General features: G+C 37.0%; 1 protein-coding gene across 1 annotated transcript in view; it reads right to left on the bottom strand.

Moving 5' to 3' along the window:
• Nucleotides 1-1,700: 1,700 nt before the first annotated feature.
• The window catches only part of FAM184B (family with sequence similarity 184 member B), a 45,805-nt gene continuing 26,827 nt past the window's right edge, over nt 1,701-20,678 (bottom strand). The window contains exons 4-11 of the mRNA XM_075148829.1: nt 12,544-12,756; nt 11,156-11,309; nt 9,841-9,953; nt 9,230-9,414; nt 4,618-4,735; nt 4,262-4,375; nt 3,297-3,502; nt 1,701-1,791 (exon numbers count right to left, since the gene is read on the bottom strand). Coding sequence (XP_075004930.1) covers nt 1,701-1,791; nt 3,297-3,502; nt 4,262-4,375; nt 4,618-4,735; nt 9,230-9,414; nt 9,841-9,953; nt 11,156-11,309; nt 12,544-12,756 — 1,194 coding nt within the window. The remainder of the gene's footprint in view (nt 1,792-3,296; nt 3,503-4,261; nt 4,376-4,617; nt 4,736-9,229; nt 9,415-9,840; nt 9,954-11,155; nt 11,310-12,543; nt 12,757-20,678) is intronic.

Genomic DNA, 20,678 nt, shown 5'->3' on the forward strand with positions numbered 1-20,678 from the left:
GGGTCATCAGCACTGTCCAGTCTACAGAATTAGCTTCTACTGGGGTACACTATTTAGTAATCCAAATTTAGCCAAAAAAGATTTCAGAGGTAGAAATAGCAAAGGAGTCCTATCTCTGTATTACTAGGCAACAAGCTTAATTCATCCATATAGCCAGGAAAGCCACTTTCTAGGGACTCCTTTTTGGGGACAGAGTTAACTAACTAGAAAACTGTAACCCTAGAAATTAGAATTAGTAATTGTGTATTGAACTTTCTAGTGTGCTTTAAAAGTTTTTGGGGCAGAGTGGATAAAAACTGTAATGAAAAACAGCCCTATACATTTCTGATCCTCTCACAGATACCAAGGCGCTCCTCAGCGTTACTTACTGCACACCATTTTATCCCCTTCTTGATTACATGTATAAAAAGCGTCTTTTTGCCAAATCTGATGGCAAAGTCTCTTTCCAAACCAAGTAGTTCATCTTGGAAAAAATACAGACAGCTGGGATGAAAGTATTGGCTTATAGAAGCATTCTGCCCCTTCTGCCACCTTTTTACCATGGGTGAGGTGCAGTGGCTTGCAGTAAGTGCTTGCATCTGTTGGTACAGTTCTTGCTGGCTGTTTGATATAAGAAGAGGTTAGGCTGGAGGTATGCCACTTTGCACACGTAAAATTTGTTATGATGTAGCTGGGCCCTGCTGGTTGAAATTAAATGGGGATTCAAATTGAACGGCAGTTGAAGATGAACTATCCTATCTTAAACACTAGGCTGCTGGTTGCACAATTCCTTGCCTTTCACATTTCTTGATGAATTACCTGAGGGTTAATTTCTTCATGGGTGTCTTTCCTCCCAGTAATGAGTTAGCTAGCATGATCTGATAAATGTAGTCATTCGCCCACTTTGCATTTAGGTGGGTATAAGAACAATATTGAGATAAAATGTACGAGTATGCAGTTCCCATAAATCTGGAACTCCAAGTGTATCAGTCTGACTCACACTTCAGTATAACATAGCACTATTTTGCAAAACATAGAAATGGATGATTTACAAGCAAGTTTTAATGTTCATACTTACATATTATCCTAATTTATCAGGCTGATTGTTACATGTACTGAAGTGGAACAGGAATATTATATTGCAATGCTGACTATACAAAACAGTTTATTAAGCAAAGCAGAAAATATTTCTAAACTAGCCTGCTATAAACATGCTATTCTTGGAGGTATACTGCATGCTGTACAGCTTAAAATAAGTTTAACAAAAACCTATTAAAAACTTTAAAAATTACATGATTATATGCAGAAATTATTTTAAGCAGCTAATGAAGCAAATGTATAAACCTACAGAAATCACCTACTGGGGTAAGATCTTTTTTCAGCTGGAGCCAGATTGACAGGACGTATCAGAGACCAAACTGCATATTTAATGTAATTGTGGAATGATACAGTCTCTTGATTAAAAAGTCTCTTCACATAACAGTATCCAGAATTTTGCTTTTTCTTCATTTTTTACAGAGGTTGTTAAAAAAAATGCATTTTTCTGAAATCCATGCCAGTAATTCCATAGTAATTAGATGTAAGAGAGTGCAGTTGTTCCTAATTATTTACTTGGAAATTACATCTTTCTTTTTTAATAATCATATATTGGATTATCATTCCCTAAAAGAAAACAGGAAGAGCTTTTCTAGTAATTCTGAGAAGTATGGAAATATTTTGCTTTAAAATGAAAAAAATTTAGTAAACCATTCTTGATGCTGAGAGTCTTGTTTTTGGTCATCTTTGGTTTGTGGTGGTTCATTGCCATGTGTCCTGTGCAAACAAATAAGCATTAGCATCACTTACTCACTTACTTACAATCTTAACAATATTTAATACTTTTTTCCTGGAAAAACTCATGATCCTATGAATGGATCTGTGCTCACACGAACGGGATGAGGCCAAAAGGTGCCAGCTACAATTTCTAGTGGGATCTGTGCTAGCCAGGTAACTGGGCTAACAGCACTGGTAGTAACACAAAGGAAAGTGTGAAGGAGAGCTGAACAACTATGGAGAAATGTTTGAACATAATTCTTGACTTGACATCTCAAAAAATAAAAAAAAGGATGCTTCAAGAATGTGAAGTCTTGAAAATCAGAAAATGGCAGCTGCAATTCACTCTTAAAAATATGAAATACAATTTATGCATTAAAAATGTTGGGTAAAAGTTTTGTTTGGAACTGAAAGATTTATCTGAATATTAACTGGCTTTTATAGTCCTATTACATAGTCCCTGATTTTTCAGCATTCAGGATGCTTTTTTAACTTTTATATTAATTTTGGTTAGCTTACAGTAGCAAATATGACTTCACTTATGATTGATTGATTTAAAAGAGTAAGTAAGTAGCAGCCAAGCTACCCTCAGTCTCCCTGTATGTTTCGCTTTAAAATACAAATCTGATCTGCCCTGGCAGACATCTGGCATGACACAGAATGCTTTTATCTTTAAGATGTAGGAATTGGCCAAACTGGATCCGAGCCCGTGTCCCGGGTTATTGTCTTTGGCAGCAGTCAGCACCATCTGCCTTCAAGGAAAGAATTCTGTTGCACACAATTTACAGGATAACTAATCTCCCCTAGGAGACAGGTGAGAAGGCTGGCTTTTGTCCCGAAGTATAGTGGTAGTTTGTTTTTTTTTAATATTTATCATTATAACTGTATAATGTTAACTACATAAATTTGTAACTATTTCTTGAAGAGATAGTTCAGTCATGTTTATAAAACACTAAACGGTTAAATAACAACTCATAAATTTGAAGAAAAATTCAAGCTTTTCAGAGAAAAAACAACTAAGAAGTTTCTACTGAAGTATCTGCTAATCAGTTCTTAAGTCTCTAAACCCCTTGCCAAATAATTAGCCTAGATTCATTCAAATATCTCCTAAAATAAAAATATGCCATCTACATCTATGGAGTGCAAAGTGAGGAAACAAAAGTAAGAAGGAAAACACATCCTTAACAGAATCACTGATACGTGCCCAAAGTTTTAAACAACCATGTTCACTATTAACTACATTCTTAGTTAAATACTTGCAACTCCTCTCTTTTTTTTGTACCAGGAGGGGTTGCAATCGTAAGCTCTGCTGGGCAGTGATTATAGCCTACTTCTGCAGTAAGTTCTGGGTTCATCTGCAAAGAATTGAACACATGGAGTTCACTGCCCAACAGGAACCTTATGTCATTGTTTATTTCCAAATGTCTAATGTGTTTGAATGCCTACAAGATTTTGAATACCAATTCATTTATCATCTTACAAGTCACTGCAAAATGGACAAATACCTTGTGGCAGCACTGCTGTCTGAGGACTGTGCTGATGGAGAGCCCACCCTGAGGCAGCCAGGACTCCGGTCTAAGCTTGTAGATTTTGTTATTTGAGGAGCACTTCTTTTTGATCTCAAGTCACAGCTCAAAAAGCTCTTTGCGTAGGAAGCTAAATTCGGAACACTGACAACACGACTGGGAACCTCAACCGTTTTCTTCTTCTGCTTTTTATCATAACAGAAAACTTCATTACACACACATTTTTTTTACACTTTATACTATAAAACCTCAACAATACCTCATTCCTAGATATCTTATGAGGAGCACCCAAAGTAGCAGCCAAGTTACCCTCAGTCTCCCTGTGTGTTTATTTTAAAATAAATTCTCAGGCATTTAAAAATAAATTCTCAGGCATTTAAAATAAATTCTCAGGGTATGCTGTGAGGATCCATGGATTAGGTAGTCCAATTAAAACAACTTGTGTATTTGACCTTGAGGTTTTAGATACATCAAAGCCGATAGTTTTGCAGAGCTCAGTTAGGTGCTTTCCACCAACTTGACCTCCCTTCTTTCCATGATTATTTATAGACAGTATCATACAGAGGGGCTGGAATGACAAAGGGCAAATCCTGAGCAGCCCAAGCACAATTCATAATTTTCCTTGATGCGTGCAATGTCCCAAATAGCAACTCCCAAATCTGCAAGCAGCTCCCAAATCTGTAAGCAATGGCTGTGCTTATCCCAGTGGAAGATTGATGTCTTTGGAGTTCTAGTGTTTTACATTTGCTTAAACACCTGTATCTATATGCTTATATACTTCTACTGAATTTATGTTATACTCAGCACCTGACTGTAGGTTGGCTTACTGGAAAGAATTCTCCTGAGTAACATTACCATAAAAAAATAGGACCTTTATTGTCCTGATCATCTGTATGATTCAAATAGCAATAAAACATTACAATTTGCAATTTTAATTGCATTGCCCATCTTACCTTCATGGAAGGAGTCAAGTATCCTGTATTAGGGTTGAAAGAAAATGATCGATTCCTGTACGATTCAGTATTGGCTAAAAGTGAATGCTGAAATTTTCTTCCTTCCTGAGGGGAAAGAAACTTATGTGTATGGAAACATCTACTTGTTGGAGGTTGGTATGGAAACATATTTGTCAAACTATTCCAGAAACATCTACTTGTTGGAGGTTGGTATGGAAACATATTTGTCAAACTATTCCAGAACAGAAAGTAAGTATCAGTCTGAAGCAATGTGTGAAACACTGAATAGAGCCTTCCAACACATTCCAAAATATATATATATACACACACATAAAAGGAAATCTTACCGCCAACTGCTTGATAATCTCTTCTCTCTCACTTAATTTGTCTTGCAAACTGCTTATAAGGTGTGTGTCTTCTGATCTGGACTCCCACTTTCTTGACCTTTCTTCTAATTCTTTAAGTCTGTACCAAAGAAAATGCAGACCGCAAAAAACTTCCTCAGACCAGGTTCAAGAGATACCTGGGCTGTACTCTGCCCTAAATTCCAAATTCTAAAATACAGGGACATAGTCAAGCCTTTCTGATAAAACAGCATTTTAAAAAATGGGCATCTGTACATGGATTATATGTAAGTATAGAATGTTGTGGAGTTCCAAAATAAATTGCCACCAGTGTTAACCCACAACACCTGTCCAGTGTAAAATCCAGCCCTTGGTGTAAAATACTAACAAGCTTGCACATCACATTGCTAGTCCAGTTTCCTAAAGAAAAAAATCTTTGTCACAGTATCTATGCATGTCTGTATTCATCTATTTGTTCTGTTTTCTGACCCAGTAACTTTAGAATCCACAGGCTAATTCCAACCATATTTGATAGAGGCCTCAGAAATACTCAATTCCTATAACTTTCATGAAAAGAGAGGCTTGGATATACATGCTGTTCTAGTGAACCCTAGTGTGAGTTCAGCTCTTTAAATGCCTTAATCAGGGGAAAAGACTCAAATGAGAACTTACACCTTCTTAAAGATGGTGTGGAAACATACATTTGATTGACCCATGAGAAAACAAGTCATTATTTCATCAGCCAAGTTCATGAATTTTGCTGCTTGAGAAACTGAGTGCTATGAAGTTCACCTGCCATACTGAGAAATGTATCACAGAATATAAACCACCATTTTGTGGTGGTTTTTTGGTGAGACTAAATCTTTTTGAGAGGACCCCCCCAATCTTATACTCTTAATTTAGTGTATCTCAGAGTTTAGATAAGAAGATAAATCTTAACATCTGAATGGTTTGAGACCTGCTTACATGCAAGTAGATCTCTCTTCTGGACCTATGCCACGCAGTTGGGATAAGAGAAAAGGACAAGGGGTATAATCACAGGGATTATTTCTGAAGGGCCTCTCCTGTACAGTCTGAAGCACCACAGAACTACTTAACTCCCCAGGGGACTGCAAAGTGCATTTATTTACATGATTTAATGGGGGCTGTCCTGGGAAATTTGCAAGGGAGTGAGAATGAGCAAGAGCTTAACCTCAAAGATGCTGCTCTGCTGAACAAAATTAAGTACAAGATCATGGATCAATGCCTCTGGTATCGTCTGTGACAAAGATGATTTTACACTTCATAAAATTGCAAGATGCTAACTGCAGGTTTTAATTTAGCATTGTAAAACTGTATGTATAGTGCTTTACATTAAATGATATTCAAAGTTTATTACAATATATCTAGGCCTTTTTGTGTTTGCAAAGGAAATACCTATACACTTCTATTTCAGTGCTTGTAATATTCCACCTATGAGTAATAAAAAAATTATACATACTAAGAATAATAATTTCAAACAGAACTCATTGCCACTATGAGACAGAGTTTATTCAAATGACTTACTCAGTTTCTAAGGAGAAAAACTTTGCTTGGAGATGTGCCCAAGTGCTGCTGAAATCAGATAATATGTTTTCAATTTCCTTCCGGTGATCTTGTTTCAGTATGTCCAGTTCTTTTTTAAGCTTGATATTGAGGTCTTCTACCAGTAGCCTTTCATTGGTATTAAAATATGTCTGAATTCTCACGATTCAATACTAGTTTATTATCATTGATCAAAGCATGCAGTTTTGAGGTCTTTTGTTGACTACAAAGGTAGTTAACTGGGCGCAGCTCTGGGCTTCTGCTTACTGATTTGTCTTTGACACTTCAGTTGCAATCTGAAGCAGAACCACACTAACGCTGTGGAAGAGGAAAATTACTTGGAGACCTTCAGCCTTCAGGAAACGGAGGGTCTATTCTACATAATGATGCTATTGATATTCTGTCTATGATTAGTTTGTACATCAATCTTAATGGTCAAACATGACAATAAAGTACCATATGAACTCACTTGTATTAAGCAAAATTATTTTGAAATCTCTGGGATTTTAACATGAGGCTCTGATGCTATATTTCATCGCGTTATGGCACCAGAAACATTTAACACTGCCTACTACTATCCTAAAAATAATTTTTTTAAAAAAGTGAAGGTAAGAAACATGATAACAATGCCTTTAACTACAATATTTGTCTTTAACAGACAATATATTTTGAAAGATACTATTTGATTAACACTGTCAATTGAAAACTAAAAAATGCCTAACGTTTTTTAAAGCCTAGCCATAACATTGCTTTCTGATACCAACCCCAAAACCAACAGACATCCATTGAAGAATCATTGTGAGCTTCTTGCCTTTTGTTTGCTAGCATTTTGTTAAACTTTGGAGAAACTTTTTCATTAACTCAATGCAGAGGCCATGTTCTGTTGTTTACTGATTAAAATAGAGATGTCAAACTCAGGAGATTAACAACTGTAACTTTCATAAAAGATATTCGGTTTACCTTTTTTTTTCTTTTTAATGTATTTCTAAGCTCCTTTCATTTGTTTCTGAAATGCTTCAGGAAAGGCCAAAAGGCCCATGAAAGGTTTCTGCCCTTGAAATTAGAGCACAGCCATGGGAGTGATTGATTTGGCACTTTGCACAAAATAAGAAACAGAAGAGTAAGAGTAAAAATGGGAGCAGAATCCTTGAAATGGACCTTCAGGGGTAGAATAAAAGCTCTCCTTTAGAATATCCATTTTGGGACTTGTCCTCTCTTCCCATAAAAAAAAACCTTTGTTCTCATCCTAGTCCTTGCAAAAGGTTTCTGTACTGGGGGTGGAATTCACACAATTCAAAAGAATGGAAATGGGAATGATTACTTCAAGCAGATTACTGGTTTCACTTACTTGGCAACAGTAGGAATAGTAATTTTAAATAATTGGTTATAAAAATTTGGCACCTGCAAATAACAAATCACTATCAGCTTTCAAATCAGAAACAACTATATAGCATAAGACAAGGTCACTGTTGTTAAAGTAACAGTAAAAAGGCTGTCATTTATATGCACTCACCAATTTAACTATTCCCCTACCCAAATTATTGGTCCTGCAAAAGCAAAACAAGAGCTGCAAGTTAATGTTCCAGATCCTCCATGGGTTAATTTCAGAGCAGCCTGTATCAGGTGCCTAGGACCATTTGAGCTCTTTGGTTCTACCTCCTGTTATTTGAAGGATTTCTCCTTACGTAATTTCCATTAATGCTTCCTTCTCAAATGCTTACTGTAGTAGAGCTACACCATCTATCCCCTGTAAAGATTATCCTCCAGCCCAGCAGCTTTAGCATTTGAGGCCTTTTAGACCTCATCATTGACATGTGAATAATTCTTCTCTTCATGAACAGAGGCTCTAAATTCCTTCAAGGTAGCTGGAGGGCACTGATGAAACTCTCTGGTTTGCAATTCTTTCTGTTGATCTTGCTTCAAAGGCTTGAAATGAAAGTCACTTTCAAGTAAGTCTCAAAAGAGTGCAAAGGAAAAAAAAGTTTCCTTCTCATTCTTTAAATATCTACTGACTGGTAGACAGTGATGGAATTACTCTGGCCACTCTGACAGTCTGCCGAGAGGCACTGTATCCTTTGAGTGCTTTTCTCTAGACTGTATAGGACATAATTTTAAGATTCCTTTAGGATATACTCTTCAGAAATCCTTTTATGTATACAGCTTGAGTAGTTAGGGGCATACATTCTACACCATTGCAGAAATGAATTGAAAGGTACCTATGCACCAGATCCCTCAATCTCTCTGCAAAGAGAATGTGTTAAGTACGATCATCCAGAAATGTCAAAGGATTCAACAGCCATACTAATGCACTGGACACTGAACCACAGTCTTGTCTCCCGTGTAAAAGGTAAGTCCTACACTTTTTCTCTACGCAAATGGGAAGACTGTTATTACTGCAATGCAACATGTGCTCCGAGCGTGTGGCTACACTAAGAGGATGCAGTCCACCTTCTACAAAGACAGCCAAGACAACAAGTCAGCTTGCCCTTCCTGTGCCCTGACAGCATATTACAGCTCCAGGCTTCCATCAGCCCAGAGGCACTGTCAGTATCTGCTACCACTGCCCCTACTCCCCCAGTGCAAAGCTGGCTGTTACAGCCAAAGCAGAGTCTCACAGAGTACATATGGCATTCTCAAGTGTCCCCTTTAGTTAACAACCCATTGGTTTCAGCTACAGAGAGTATGTATGAAAAACTGATACTTATTCTCAGAGACTTCTACATTTTTTTAATAGCTCTTGGGTGAGTTTGGGATTTGTTTATGTCTCCCAGTGCCTTTCAAAGGCTGACATTATGCAGATTTCTACAGGTCACTCCTGTGGGGCTACATTGGACATATTTCTCTGTGACATATAATGAACAGTTAGTTCAAATGCTTTTATTATGGCTGGAGAGAAATATGAAATGAACTACTACTTTTTCAAAACTCCTAACCTCTAAAATTAGTACTTTAGAAAGGAGAGATTCTGACACATCGCATTTAGAACCTGTCTGATGCTGGCATCATTATTGAGTCTCTAGATAGCACTGTGAAGTGTGAATTTAAGGCAAACCTTCTGTGCTGTTTCTCCCTATCCTGAAGCTGTGCAGCTTCTTGCTTCTGCGACTCCAACTCAGCACTGAGTAGCTCCATTGTGTCCTTCAAAAGTAAATTCTCTTTCTTGAGTTTGGAAATTTCAGTCTGACATTTTTCCAGTTCATCGTGAAGAGATCTGATCTGGCTCTGGCTACTTCCTTCCTAAGAAAAAGGTCAAATTTAGTTATTGACAGTCTCTAATTATTTAACGCACAGAGCTCACTGGAATTGTGTGCATTGAATTTTTGTGAACTGATTTTTCAATTATATGTGCAATTCTATGTGCAAGACAAAATCTGTGATCAAAACTTCCTGAACATATTTTATAGTCCCCATAAAATTTATTTTGTTGTAACATTCATTCATTTAGTTGTGTTGTAGATTCTGATCTTTAAATGGAAAAAAAGCCTGCCCACAGGGAAAAGATGATAAACAATGCTAACATTTTGAAGTGTGACATAAGGGAAGGAAACCCATTCCATTTCTGTAAGAGATTCTGTACACTTCTATTATCTCTGGAGAGAGAAATTTGATACTATTGCTTTCACAAAACACGACATGCCAACAAGGTAGGAACTGGATTCTTGCCTGCTGCTTCTTCAGTGTCCTCACACTCCTCAGCTCCATTTGGAGTTCTTCTATTTGTTTCTTGAGATTAGTGCACGATGTCTGTTGCTCAGAGAGTTCCATCCTTAGAGATCCTAGTAACAATCAGACAGACAATCATTAAGACAGTCAGAGGCCAGCTGGGTGGGGAAGGTAGATATAGACAATGTACACCTACGTTAGAATTCTATGATTCTATGATTCTAATGTAGGTGAAAACATTACATTACATTTTGCTTTGTTCCTCAACTCCTTCCCCATTAAGTATAAGGGCCTCCTATTACTAGAGAAGAAACTCAGTTGAGCAATAGTAAGAAGATACGGAGCTACAATAGCAATGATTCAACATTGGAATCAGAGAAGTAATTCTGTGAGAGTTGTTTTGCAGAATGTATCACTATAATTGCTTCTTCTAACCTTGAACTTTACTGGAGCACCCCTGACCTCCCCTGTTAAGTCCATTGGTGTTTTATAGAGGGCCGTAAGGCAGACTGAGGAGAGCTCTGGTTGCATTAGAGAAGTACAACACTTATGTAAGTAGATCTGTCATATACTGCAGCTTTTGCGTATATTGGGTACAAGTTTCGAGATGGATCAAGTACAAGGAGAAAGAAGTTTTTCTCTCTATTGTCTCCCTACAATTTTTCTTGAAGAAGAAGAACAGAATTTGTCTATTGAACATATAAACTTTAGAGAGCAACAAATCTTTCTAGCAAATTTGAATTACTGAAAAAAACCCTAAGAAGAGAATCCAGTTTGTACTTAAAGTACTTTCAAATTATTCTTTCTTTAATTAAAAAACCTTTTATAGATAAGCTTTAATAACCTGAGTTCAAACCCGGAGATATTACAGGTCCTCCTAATGCAGTGTTCTGTTTAGTTCTGAACAGTTTAGGGAACTTCCTAAACTGACTAAACAATACGTATGGAGCAACTGATCTCCACTGCTGAACTCAACAGAACAGACTTGAACCACATATAATTCTTCTTCACATCATAGAAAAAAAGAGAAAAGTCATATACACTAACTACAATATTCCAATTTAATATACCTGACAATGCATACTTGAATGTTGTACATCAGACTACTCTCCCAGCAACATTCTGCTGCTGACAGTTGAGAGCTAGGTTAACAAAGAATATTAAGTCTGTATTGCTGAAATTGCAGGGTATGGAAAAGGAGATTCACAAAGGCCTGAGTTCCCAGAAGACGGGAAAAAAAATGAATGGGAGGAAAGTCAGGCTTCTCAACATATAATCAAGCAGTAGGAGCTGTGCATGACATGAGACATTATACCTAGCAACAGGGTTTGCTGCATCTGTATCTGCTCGAGTTCATCATGTAATTCTTTCTTTGCTTTCTCTTCCAAGGTTTGTATTTCCAGCCTATGAGACTGATGTTGGATCTTGCAAGTCTCATTAAATTCCTTTTTCAAACGTTCTTCTGCCTCCTGTAAGCAAATGCCCCCCCCCAAAAAAACAAAGTAGTTGGAGCCTATTTATCACCTTGTTTCACTTGTAATGCCAGGATGAATCTGGTCTTTCATTGTAGAACTTTTATTTTCATCACCACTTTACAGGACACTTCATCAACACAAGAATAAAAATGAGTTGAAGTTAAAAAATTAAAGAAATTATCGAGATATCATCTATTAGATTTGTTGTACATCATGAAATAATAACACTGACATCTTTGCACTATTTGGCATTAGAAAGATGTTTTTTTATTCAACATGCAAAGCCCCCCAGATTTGACCTGTGTGTCATTACTTATCACAGTGTGTCAGACAAAGGCTTCTATCTTTCCTTGTATCATTCCTGGCTAAAACTTCCACTGCCGTTAGAAGTGCTGCTGATACACTGTAAACGATGGAGCAGTTGCTCTATAGTGGCTCTGAAAGCAAACTCCTATCCTCAGTTTCATTTTTACCAGCTTACTGCCTTCAGCTTGGTTTTGTTAAAGCTGGAATTTTATTCTGAATATATAAACAAGATATTAAATTCTACTTAGGGTGCTTCTACTGCATACGTTTTACAAGCAGATTTTCCCTAAGGTGTGCGATATCAACAGGGATATCTGAACTCCATGTCACAATCACATGTAGATTTTTTAAGTTGATTTTTTTTCTCAAACAGCAACATGCTTTAGAACCTCAATATATTGCATTAACATTTTGTCACTGAAATAAATCCACCTGAACCTTTAAAAGCTTTGGTTATTGACTTACAGAATTGATTTCTTGAAGGTATCTAAGGCAATACACATCATTATACACGTCTATTATACTTTTCTTAAAGTATTTATGTATAAATTAATAATGGATGAAAAAGAATAAAACTGAGTCCTGTTAATAATACACTTAGGAATTCCCTTGTATTTCTGAAGCAAGAGCACAGCTAGAGGAGCTTGTATTCATTGCAGCCTAACTGTAGAGGATAGGCTATATTATTTTATGAAATTATTTCATTCACACTGTGGTCTAATTTCAAATGTTAAAATTAAAAAAAAAAAGAACAACCTGAAGATGATGAGGTTTCAAAATCATAGAATAATTCATTATGTACAACAATGGCAACCCATCGTTAAGATAACTGGAGATAACTGAGTTTTGATAATCGGCTCTAGCTAATATGGCTTATCACACAAATACGATTTTTTTTTACACTAGTATGTCGTAAACTGACCTTCAGTTCCTGATTTTTGCTTTTCTCCAACATTTTTAAGACTTTTTGATGTGATGCCTCCAGCTGCAGTTTAACATTTTGGTTTTCTTTAATGGTGTTCTGAAGATCCTGCAAAAGCTTCTCTTTTTCTTTGTTGGACTGTAGATCATGTTTCTTCAGTGACTCCTTGAAATTATTTGCTTGCTGATCTAATATTTGCTTCAGCTGAGCCACCTTCCAGAAAAGTAAGTCAGCAGGATAGGATTAATGGCTGCATTCACAATGGAGAGGAATTATGTAAATTTGAGTACATTTTATGAACTTGTGTTGCTCTATGAAAAATAGCAAGATGCTTGTTTCATGCAAGGAGCCCTTTTTTCAGTGAAGAATGACATCTCTTTTGCATATACTGTCTGTTGCCCATCAAGTACTTTTCTTAAATTATTTCTTTTCAAATCATCTCCACCTCATACGTACAATCCATAGTTCAACTCGCACAATAATTATGGCACAAACCAGGAGGTAGGCCTAAGGCTGTGCTTATTGTCATCTTGGAGATCTAACACTGCAGAGTCCAAGTACATAAAGCAGTAGATTAGAACCAATGGAAACAAGAATTCTGCACATTATGCTTCAGATTTGTTTTATTTTCTTCTTTCTCTTAGCTCAATTACTACATACAGTAGACATGTCTATAATGGCTGACACAGAAGTAACAAAAAATACCCGTTTATAAGAATAACTTGGTGGGGTTTTTTTTGGTGGGGAAGGAAGGAGGAGTCTATTCTCTTTCCAATTTGGTAAGTTCTCTAAAATTCAGCAAAAAATTTTATTTGCCCTTCTTAAATTTGCCGTTCCTAACATCATAGCTGTGAAATTCTGAAAAACTGCCTTCTGCATAGAAGGAACTTGCAAATTAGTAAGGCCAATTAGCATTTTCGCTGCTGTATCTGACTTCCAAGCCTGCTTTTTTGCTCTGCCATGCCTCCTGCAAAACCTTTATGTCTCTTGCCTTTTCTTTTTGGGAGCATGTGAAAGAGGATAGTCTGTTTTCCAATTTTTATATACTTGTACTTTACAGCCTTAGAGAAACAGAATTCAAATTATGAAAGGAAGAAGTTGGCTTCCTTAGAATTTCATGTGCCTTTAAATAATTCAAATGACGTTACACACACCTGCAAATTTGATATGATACACATTATAACCTGTGACTCCATCCTATTCTCTCCTTTACACTAACATATGGTCTTTCTTTCTTCTTCAGTGTTGCCTTCATTTTTTTCCCATGCATACTGCAGACAGTTTGTTAGTTGAGGAAGCACTGTCGCTTTAGCTAGCTAAATAGTTGCTTGTAACTTCAACTGCACACTTGTGGTCCTTTCTGATGCAGCACCACAAAAGCTGGATGAAGATTTACTCAGTGGGCTGAGGTGCCTATATCCTTCCACGTTTCATTCTCATAGCACCTTCTGGTATATTTTGTGTTACATAAGAGAAAAGGAGACATGCTGTGCAAAGCCCTTACGTCTCATTAACTTAATGACCACAGTCAGCATTGCACTGTCCAAAGCACTGAGCTATACCAGATCTCTCCAAATCATAGGAATCCCTTCTGCTGATGGCTAAATGTACTCCTGCTAGCTCATGGCTCTGTTCTTTCTCACATTGGTTGAGCATGCTGACTTCTCCAAAGGATGGGTCCTCTCCTTTCCCTCTCCTGAGGCCCTCCGCCATTCCCAGATGGATCACAGCCCTTATTCAAGTACTCGCTAAGCCTCTACTATTCTCATAGGTTCCCAGCACAGGTCTGTGCTCTGAAGGCTCAAAATGCTGCAAACCACAGAGCTTGTATCAGTTCCTGGGGTCCCAACTCCCTTCGGAAAAAGGACATTCTGTACTCCCACTTTATGACCACCTTCAACTACATTGTACCTTGACTTGTCTTCACTTCCAGTCCTGATTTCTGCTTTTACCATTTCCTAGTATCTGCTCCCTTCTCTCTAGAATTTATGTAAGTCTTTATGTCCCAGAAATGAATCCTGATATTAAAGAAGAAAAATTAATGTGAACCTTTTTTTTTGGAGACACCCACAGGTTAGAAAGAATTATTTCTACTTGATCAGTTTGTCCTATTTTAATTGTTTTTTCTACAGAGCAACTAAATAAGGGCCTGAAAACATTGTAAAAACTTGCTCTATTTGGTCTGTTGGTAGTTTATAATTTTGAGTAAAAAGTTTGTGTTCACAGAATATCGGATGAAGATGATTTATTTCTATGTAAGCACTATCCATGTGAAACATGAATGTTCATGGACTTCATGTGCTGTGGAGATAACTCAAAACCTGTTACTTGAACACACACGTCTCACGAGAACTACATAACTTCCTTTCCTTTACTAAATCTGATTTCTGTACCTCTGCAAGCAGCTACAAGAAAGAATTACTCTTCCATTTTTGAGTGGGTTTACAGCTGCAGAACTGCTGTTCCTATACACAAGTCAGTATACTGTGTTCCTTCCATTTAAACAGAGTTTGTCCTTCACTTCAAATCCACAAGTCAAGTTCCTTTTCTCCAATTAATTGGTGGTGGTTATTACTGATCATCACTGATCTTGTACTTCGGTTTCCCTCTGAACCCCTTCCAATGGCTTGCTCACAAAGGGCCATACTACTATTATAATTAATGTGGATTTCCTTTACCAGATGGGATAGATGTTTAGTTTAATACAGGAGTTTATTATCGATGTTTCACATGTTCTGAGATCTACAACAGTATATGTAATTTAGACATAACAGAAGTTTGCAAGCAGAGATGAACCTTGTTAAAAAACTCTTTAGCAAAGCTACCAGCTTGGACAGTTGACTTTCTCCTATTTGGTGGCCAAACCAAGCAATCAATAAAAATTCTAGTCAAATCAATCCAAAGGAAACATTTTTGAATGTACACGGCAAAATGAAAAATTAAAATATTTTCTCCAGACTGAATTCAATGTTTTGAAAACTTAAATTATTTCATCATTTGCAAGGAGACAAATAGCTTTATTCACAGAACACAGGGGAAGAAAAGATGGCAGCACTGGTTCTGCCTTTGTGTGTGTGTGAGAGAGAAAGGAAGCATGAAGGCACAGAAAAACCAAGAAAGCAAGAGAGTACGTGCGTGTGCATATGAAAGTAACTGGGACACCTACCCAAGTGATGAAGGCCTAGATTGTCCAATGACAACTTAATATACAAGTGAAGAACTGGCAACAGGTGACATGTTGTAGCTTACCCTGTTTTATCCTATAACCCAGGGATACTGGGAACTCTTTAAATGGTGAGAAAGCTGACAGAAGAAAAAAAATAAAGAGCAAGCCTAGGTCTCCCACACATCATGGGAATGCTAGGTTGGCAGATAAGAAGAAAACAAACACTCCTTCACCCAGTGTTTTGTGAATCAAGTTTTTTATTTTGTTCTCTTTTAAGTGCCAGAAAATGAAAGATTAGGTTTACTACTTCTTAAATAATTTCAAACCAACGCGGTACATTTGAATTTCACTGAAGCTATCCAACCAAATTGATTTGAGTTAGCAAATTTGAAAGAGCACCTAGCTTCAGCTGCCACAAACTGTGAGTTTAAGTTAACTAATCATCCAGCCGTTTCTCGGCTTTTTCCTTTGTGTCATCCAATTAAACACAAAGAAAACTACCTGTCTGAATAAACTAATGAAGAATAATTGCTAAATGTTATTCTTAATGAAAAATATTAATTGTCCTTAATGTGTCTGTGTGATGGGATCTATCTGTGGCCTGGATACACTCCAAGAACAGGCAGATGCCAGAGCTACTTGCCAACCATACCTTTGTTTCCAGAGCTGCTGCAATTTTTTTTTTTTTTTTTTTAAATAAGTGGTCAATCATAAGATTTAACTAAATGGTCACTTTGGCTTCTGGTTACAAGTAAAACATTTATTTTGTCTTAATGCCTATTGAACTCAAGCCAATGTTTTCCTATATAAAGAAAGGGAACACTGAAGTTTTTAGGTACTGCAGTTCCTTATAAAACTAACCTTTCATGTGAAACACTTAATGCTGTACAGTCCCCTGTATCAGCTGGTGTAATATGCATTAGCATTACTACACTCAAGCATGCATTTTTTTTCTGGGCTTCCCAGTGAGTAAAAAAGATGTGCCAGAAGAGTAGGCTGTATATTTTCTAATAGAAAAATGGGAAACAGGAAAAATGTCGCTTGGAATATTTCTTTTGCAAATTCAATATTCATCTAGGTGGGAAAGATGAAAAGAGGCGTATATAAACTTCAGCTGTGGTCGCAACATTATTAACCTTCCAGACTCTCTTCATAGACAATTGTTAATTCAAAGCACTACTAGCATGAAACATAAGATCATACTAACTAGAAATAGGCTAAGTAGTAAATTGGTAGCAACAGAGAACATAATGTAGTAAGAAATCAGATGGAAAAGCATTTCTAAAAACATTATTTTTCAGTGATTTAGGGAAAAAGACCTACGCAAATACATCAGGGATACAAACACACTCTTTCTCATGAATCCTGCTACTTCTAACATATTAGAGGTCAAGAAACAAACATTTCCATCCCATCAGGTTTCCTCCTCCTGTCTTTCAGTTAAAAGGGCTTTCAAATCTACCACTGCAAACCCTTCTCTGGAATATTTTGCAGTGCCCAGGTGTTTTATTGTGTTTCATTACTTCAAAATAGATAGTCAGATAGCCAGACCCTCAATTTGTAAAATTGGTATAGCAACATTTAAGCCAATGAAACAATGTCAACTCACAGCAGTCCAGAATCTGGCTCCTTTTACTATTAACAGATCAGCAACATTGTTTTATAATGTCTTCCTGCTGCAAAACAAAACCTCTTGAAAAAACTGTACCTCTAAATATCATTATTCATTCACTTTTATCCACCAGAATTGCATAAAATGGTCTTAAAGATGCAACTAAAGCCTATCCACAGTATAAACTCTTGGCAACAGTATTTTTCTAGGCTCTGTTGAGTTCTTTTCAAATTTCAGGGTTAGGTTTGCCCTTGCCCTTTCTTATGACAGTTGATTTTGCCTCCCACTGTCTTCCAAGTAAAGAAAAAAAGAACAAGTATTACCAAAAGGTGACAGATAAGTTTTGAAATATTTCAAAAGTCTTTCAAGTTTCATTCTTTTCTAACCATAATTACTGTCCTTCTCCTGGGGAGGATGGCTTGATTCTTTTAAAGAAGTATCTCTCAGACTTTGATAGCCCATGGGCAAAAATACTGGGCAAGTATAAGGCTGTGCATGCCATCACAGTTGGGTCCCCTGTTTGACTTCTGCTTTGATTATTTTAATTTACTGTGCTTGCAAGCACTAGGAATACTTGAAGTCTATCTCATATCTGCTCTCCCCTTCTTTTATTTATTCTACGTAAGAAGTGTGAAATCTCAAAGGCAAGATCTAAAGTTGGAATCAGACAGAGTATTTGACTTCCTGTATCTTTTAAGTAGAAAGATCCAAGTTTCTCAATGCATTGCTAGGGGATGAATTTATATAAAAGACTTAAAACTGCCTTTTGATGTATTATAGAAGTCACTACAATTGAGAATTTAACAGAGAGTTAAAATAAGGCACCCAAATGCTACAGGGTTTTACTCATACTATGATGCTATTACATCAAAACGGTAACATAATATAAGAAATAACAACAAAATAATGAAATCATATTTTACTGTTGTCTTTAGGCTTATTTCACAGTTACTTCAGTTAAGATCACAGTTAACTGCCTTCCTAAACTTATGGCAATTCCTGACTGGAGGGACAGGTGTGAACACAACCGGCACATCTCTACAGCTGCTATTTGGTGGTACCTACAACATCTCCATCAAGGCTTCGGGCATTGGTGTGCTAGCATTGTTCAAAGATATACCATGACAAGGTGATGCCTGCGCTTCCATTTTATGTACCTTCTAATTCCAGAATAGCCCCTTTAACATATATTGAAGAGATCCTGTAGTGCAAAAGCAAGGAACTGAACGACTCCTAATGAATTAGCATTCCACTCACACAGAACCTCACATCCTTCCTTCCAAAGGACCACACACGTGTGAATCTGATTTCTTTATTCAGAAGAATCTTAGTAATACAGAAATACCGCCACTTTGAAGTGCATCCCCAGAGAGATGAAATTATCATGATTCTGTCTACTCTGCATAGTGTTCTAGCCATGTCAGCCCAACCAAAAATGTGCCTTATGCAGTCAACGAAGCTATTTTTAGATCTGAAATTCTATCCAAGTCAGAACTGGATTAGTAACAGCACATTGCCTAACCTTTGAGGCAGAAGCTGTGGGCTGCGCCATTGCAAAGGTTTCCAGATGGGAATCATGACCTCAGTGAAACATAATGTTGTATAGTAAATGGTGGTTTCTTGGCTGTGAATATTCACGTATTTACAGAAGAAAATAATTTTAAGTTGAAATTACTTCATTTCCCTGGCAATACTGCCAAGTAATTAGTTCAGAAAGTAACTTATAGAGTGCGAAGAAAAATGCAAAATTTCTTTTCAGAGGGAGCATTTCCTCCCTTTTGGGAGCATTGTTAGATTCTAAGATATTTTTCTGTCCTGAATGTTGACTTCAAGAAAAGTAATTTGATGACTCACTGCCTCACTTTTTCCATCTGCAAAACCTGAACAACAATAATAAGCCTTTCAATTTCTTTGAGACCTTTCAATGGAATACACCACCTGTATGCATATACACAATACTATGAGATCAGACAGTGTGCCTCTACTCCCCTCTTGCATCTCTTCCCCTCACACCTCAAACCAGTATAACTTTCAGGCATTACCCAGAGATATAATTGTAAATTTTCAGCTTTGAATGGACTAAGATATTTTTGTAGAAATATGTACATTTAGGGGAGCTTGGAAAAGAATAAAGATGACTGATTTATGAGAAATCATGTTTTGCACTAGGTGCAAAGAAGTCACTCTGGATAGGTCAACACAGGTTGGATTGACCTGAAATTCTCTTAGAGTAGAACATGTACAAAACAGTAGCATGCAGAAATGTGTAATGAAACCTAAAAACAGGGTTTAGCTAGAACTTTAAGAACATTGAGAACTACACTTAAATTCTGTATTTCTAAGACTGGGAAATGGATAGAATGTCAGAATCCAACTGTGATACCAGAATGTACAAATCCGTTTCACAGGAGAAATGAAAGGGAAAAGACCATGCTGCACTCAGAACTAGTACAGCTAGTACAGCATGAATGGGAGAAAAAGCAGGTGTTACATAATAAATGCCACAACACATGCCCTGATTGCTGGAACTTGCTGCACCAAGCAGGAGTAACGGCATGTGGGAAAGTGGAAGCAGATAGGAGAGGGGGGCCAACATCTTGCTTAGCCCCCTGATGAGACTATCTGTCATTTTTCTGTCTTTGAACACTCAAAAAGAGCTTATTATGGCCACTCAGAATCTACAAATGCCAGCTGAGAAAGATCTAGGTCTTCAACTTTTGTGGAGCTGTTCCCATGGAAGCTCCGACTGAACTTGTTGGAAGTGAAACTGGTTAGAAGCAGTGAAGATATAAAGCAATGGAAATTATAGACAGCCACTTAGAACAACAGTGGCTATCTGTAATTCAGTAGTTCCACAGTGTGAGCTACCTAATTCCTGTTGTTCATTACTTTTTCTTGAACTAGACTGAAGAAATTTTGTATATTTGGGAATATCTTCATTTTGCTTAATAAAATTTTGGAGCCTCAAAACCTGGATTGGCAGGGGAAAAAACAAAGAAATGGATGACAAATTCTCATGGTGAAAACGTATCCATTCGTCCATAATCTCCCAGAATGGACAATTACAAATCATTTCATTGTTCTTCTGAAAAAGGTACCAAATGCAATGATATACTTGGAGTAGAAAAATAAATGCAGCACTGAGCATCATCAGAACTTTTCACTAGGGCACTGATTTCGGTTCTGTTAAGGCAGTTGTTTTATAGCTTATCCATGAGATAGAAGTATCAAAATGTTCACAGGCAAAAACTTCACATGATCACACTGAAGAAAAGGAAATATCCTGTACCTAACATTTTAAAGCAGATAGCATTTGCCAAAAAGAACTGAACAACACAAAGGAGGAACACCTGAGAG

This window comes from Calonectris borealis, chromosome 4, assembly GCF_964195595.1.
Source record: "Calonectris borealis chromosome 4, bCalBor7.hap1.2, whole genome shotgun sequence".
NCBI lineage: Eukaryota > Metazoa > Chordata > Aves > Procellariiformes > Procellariidae > Calonectris > Calonectris borealis.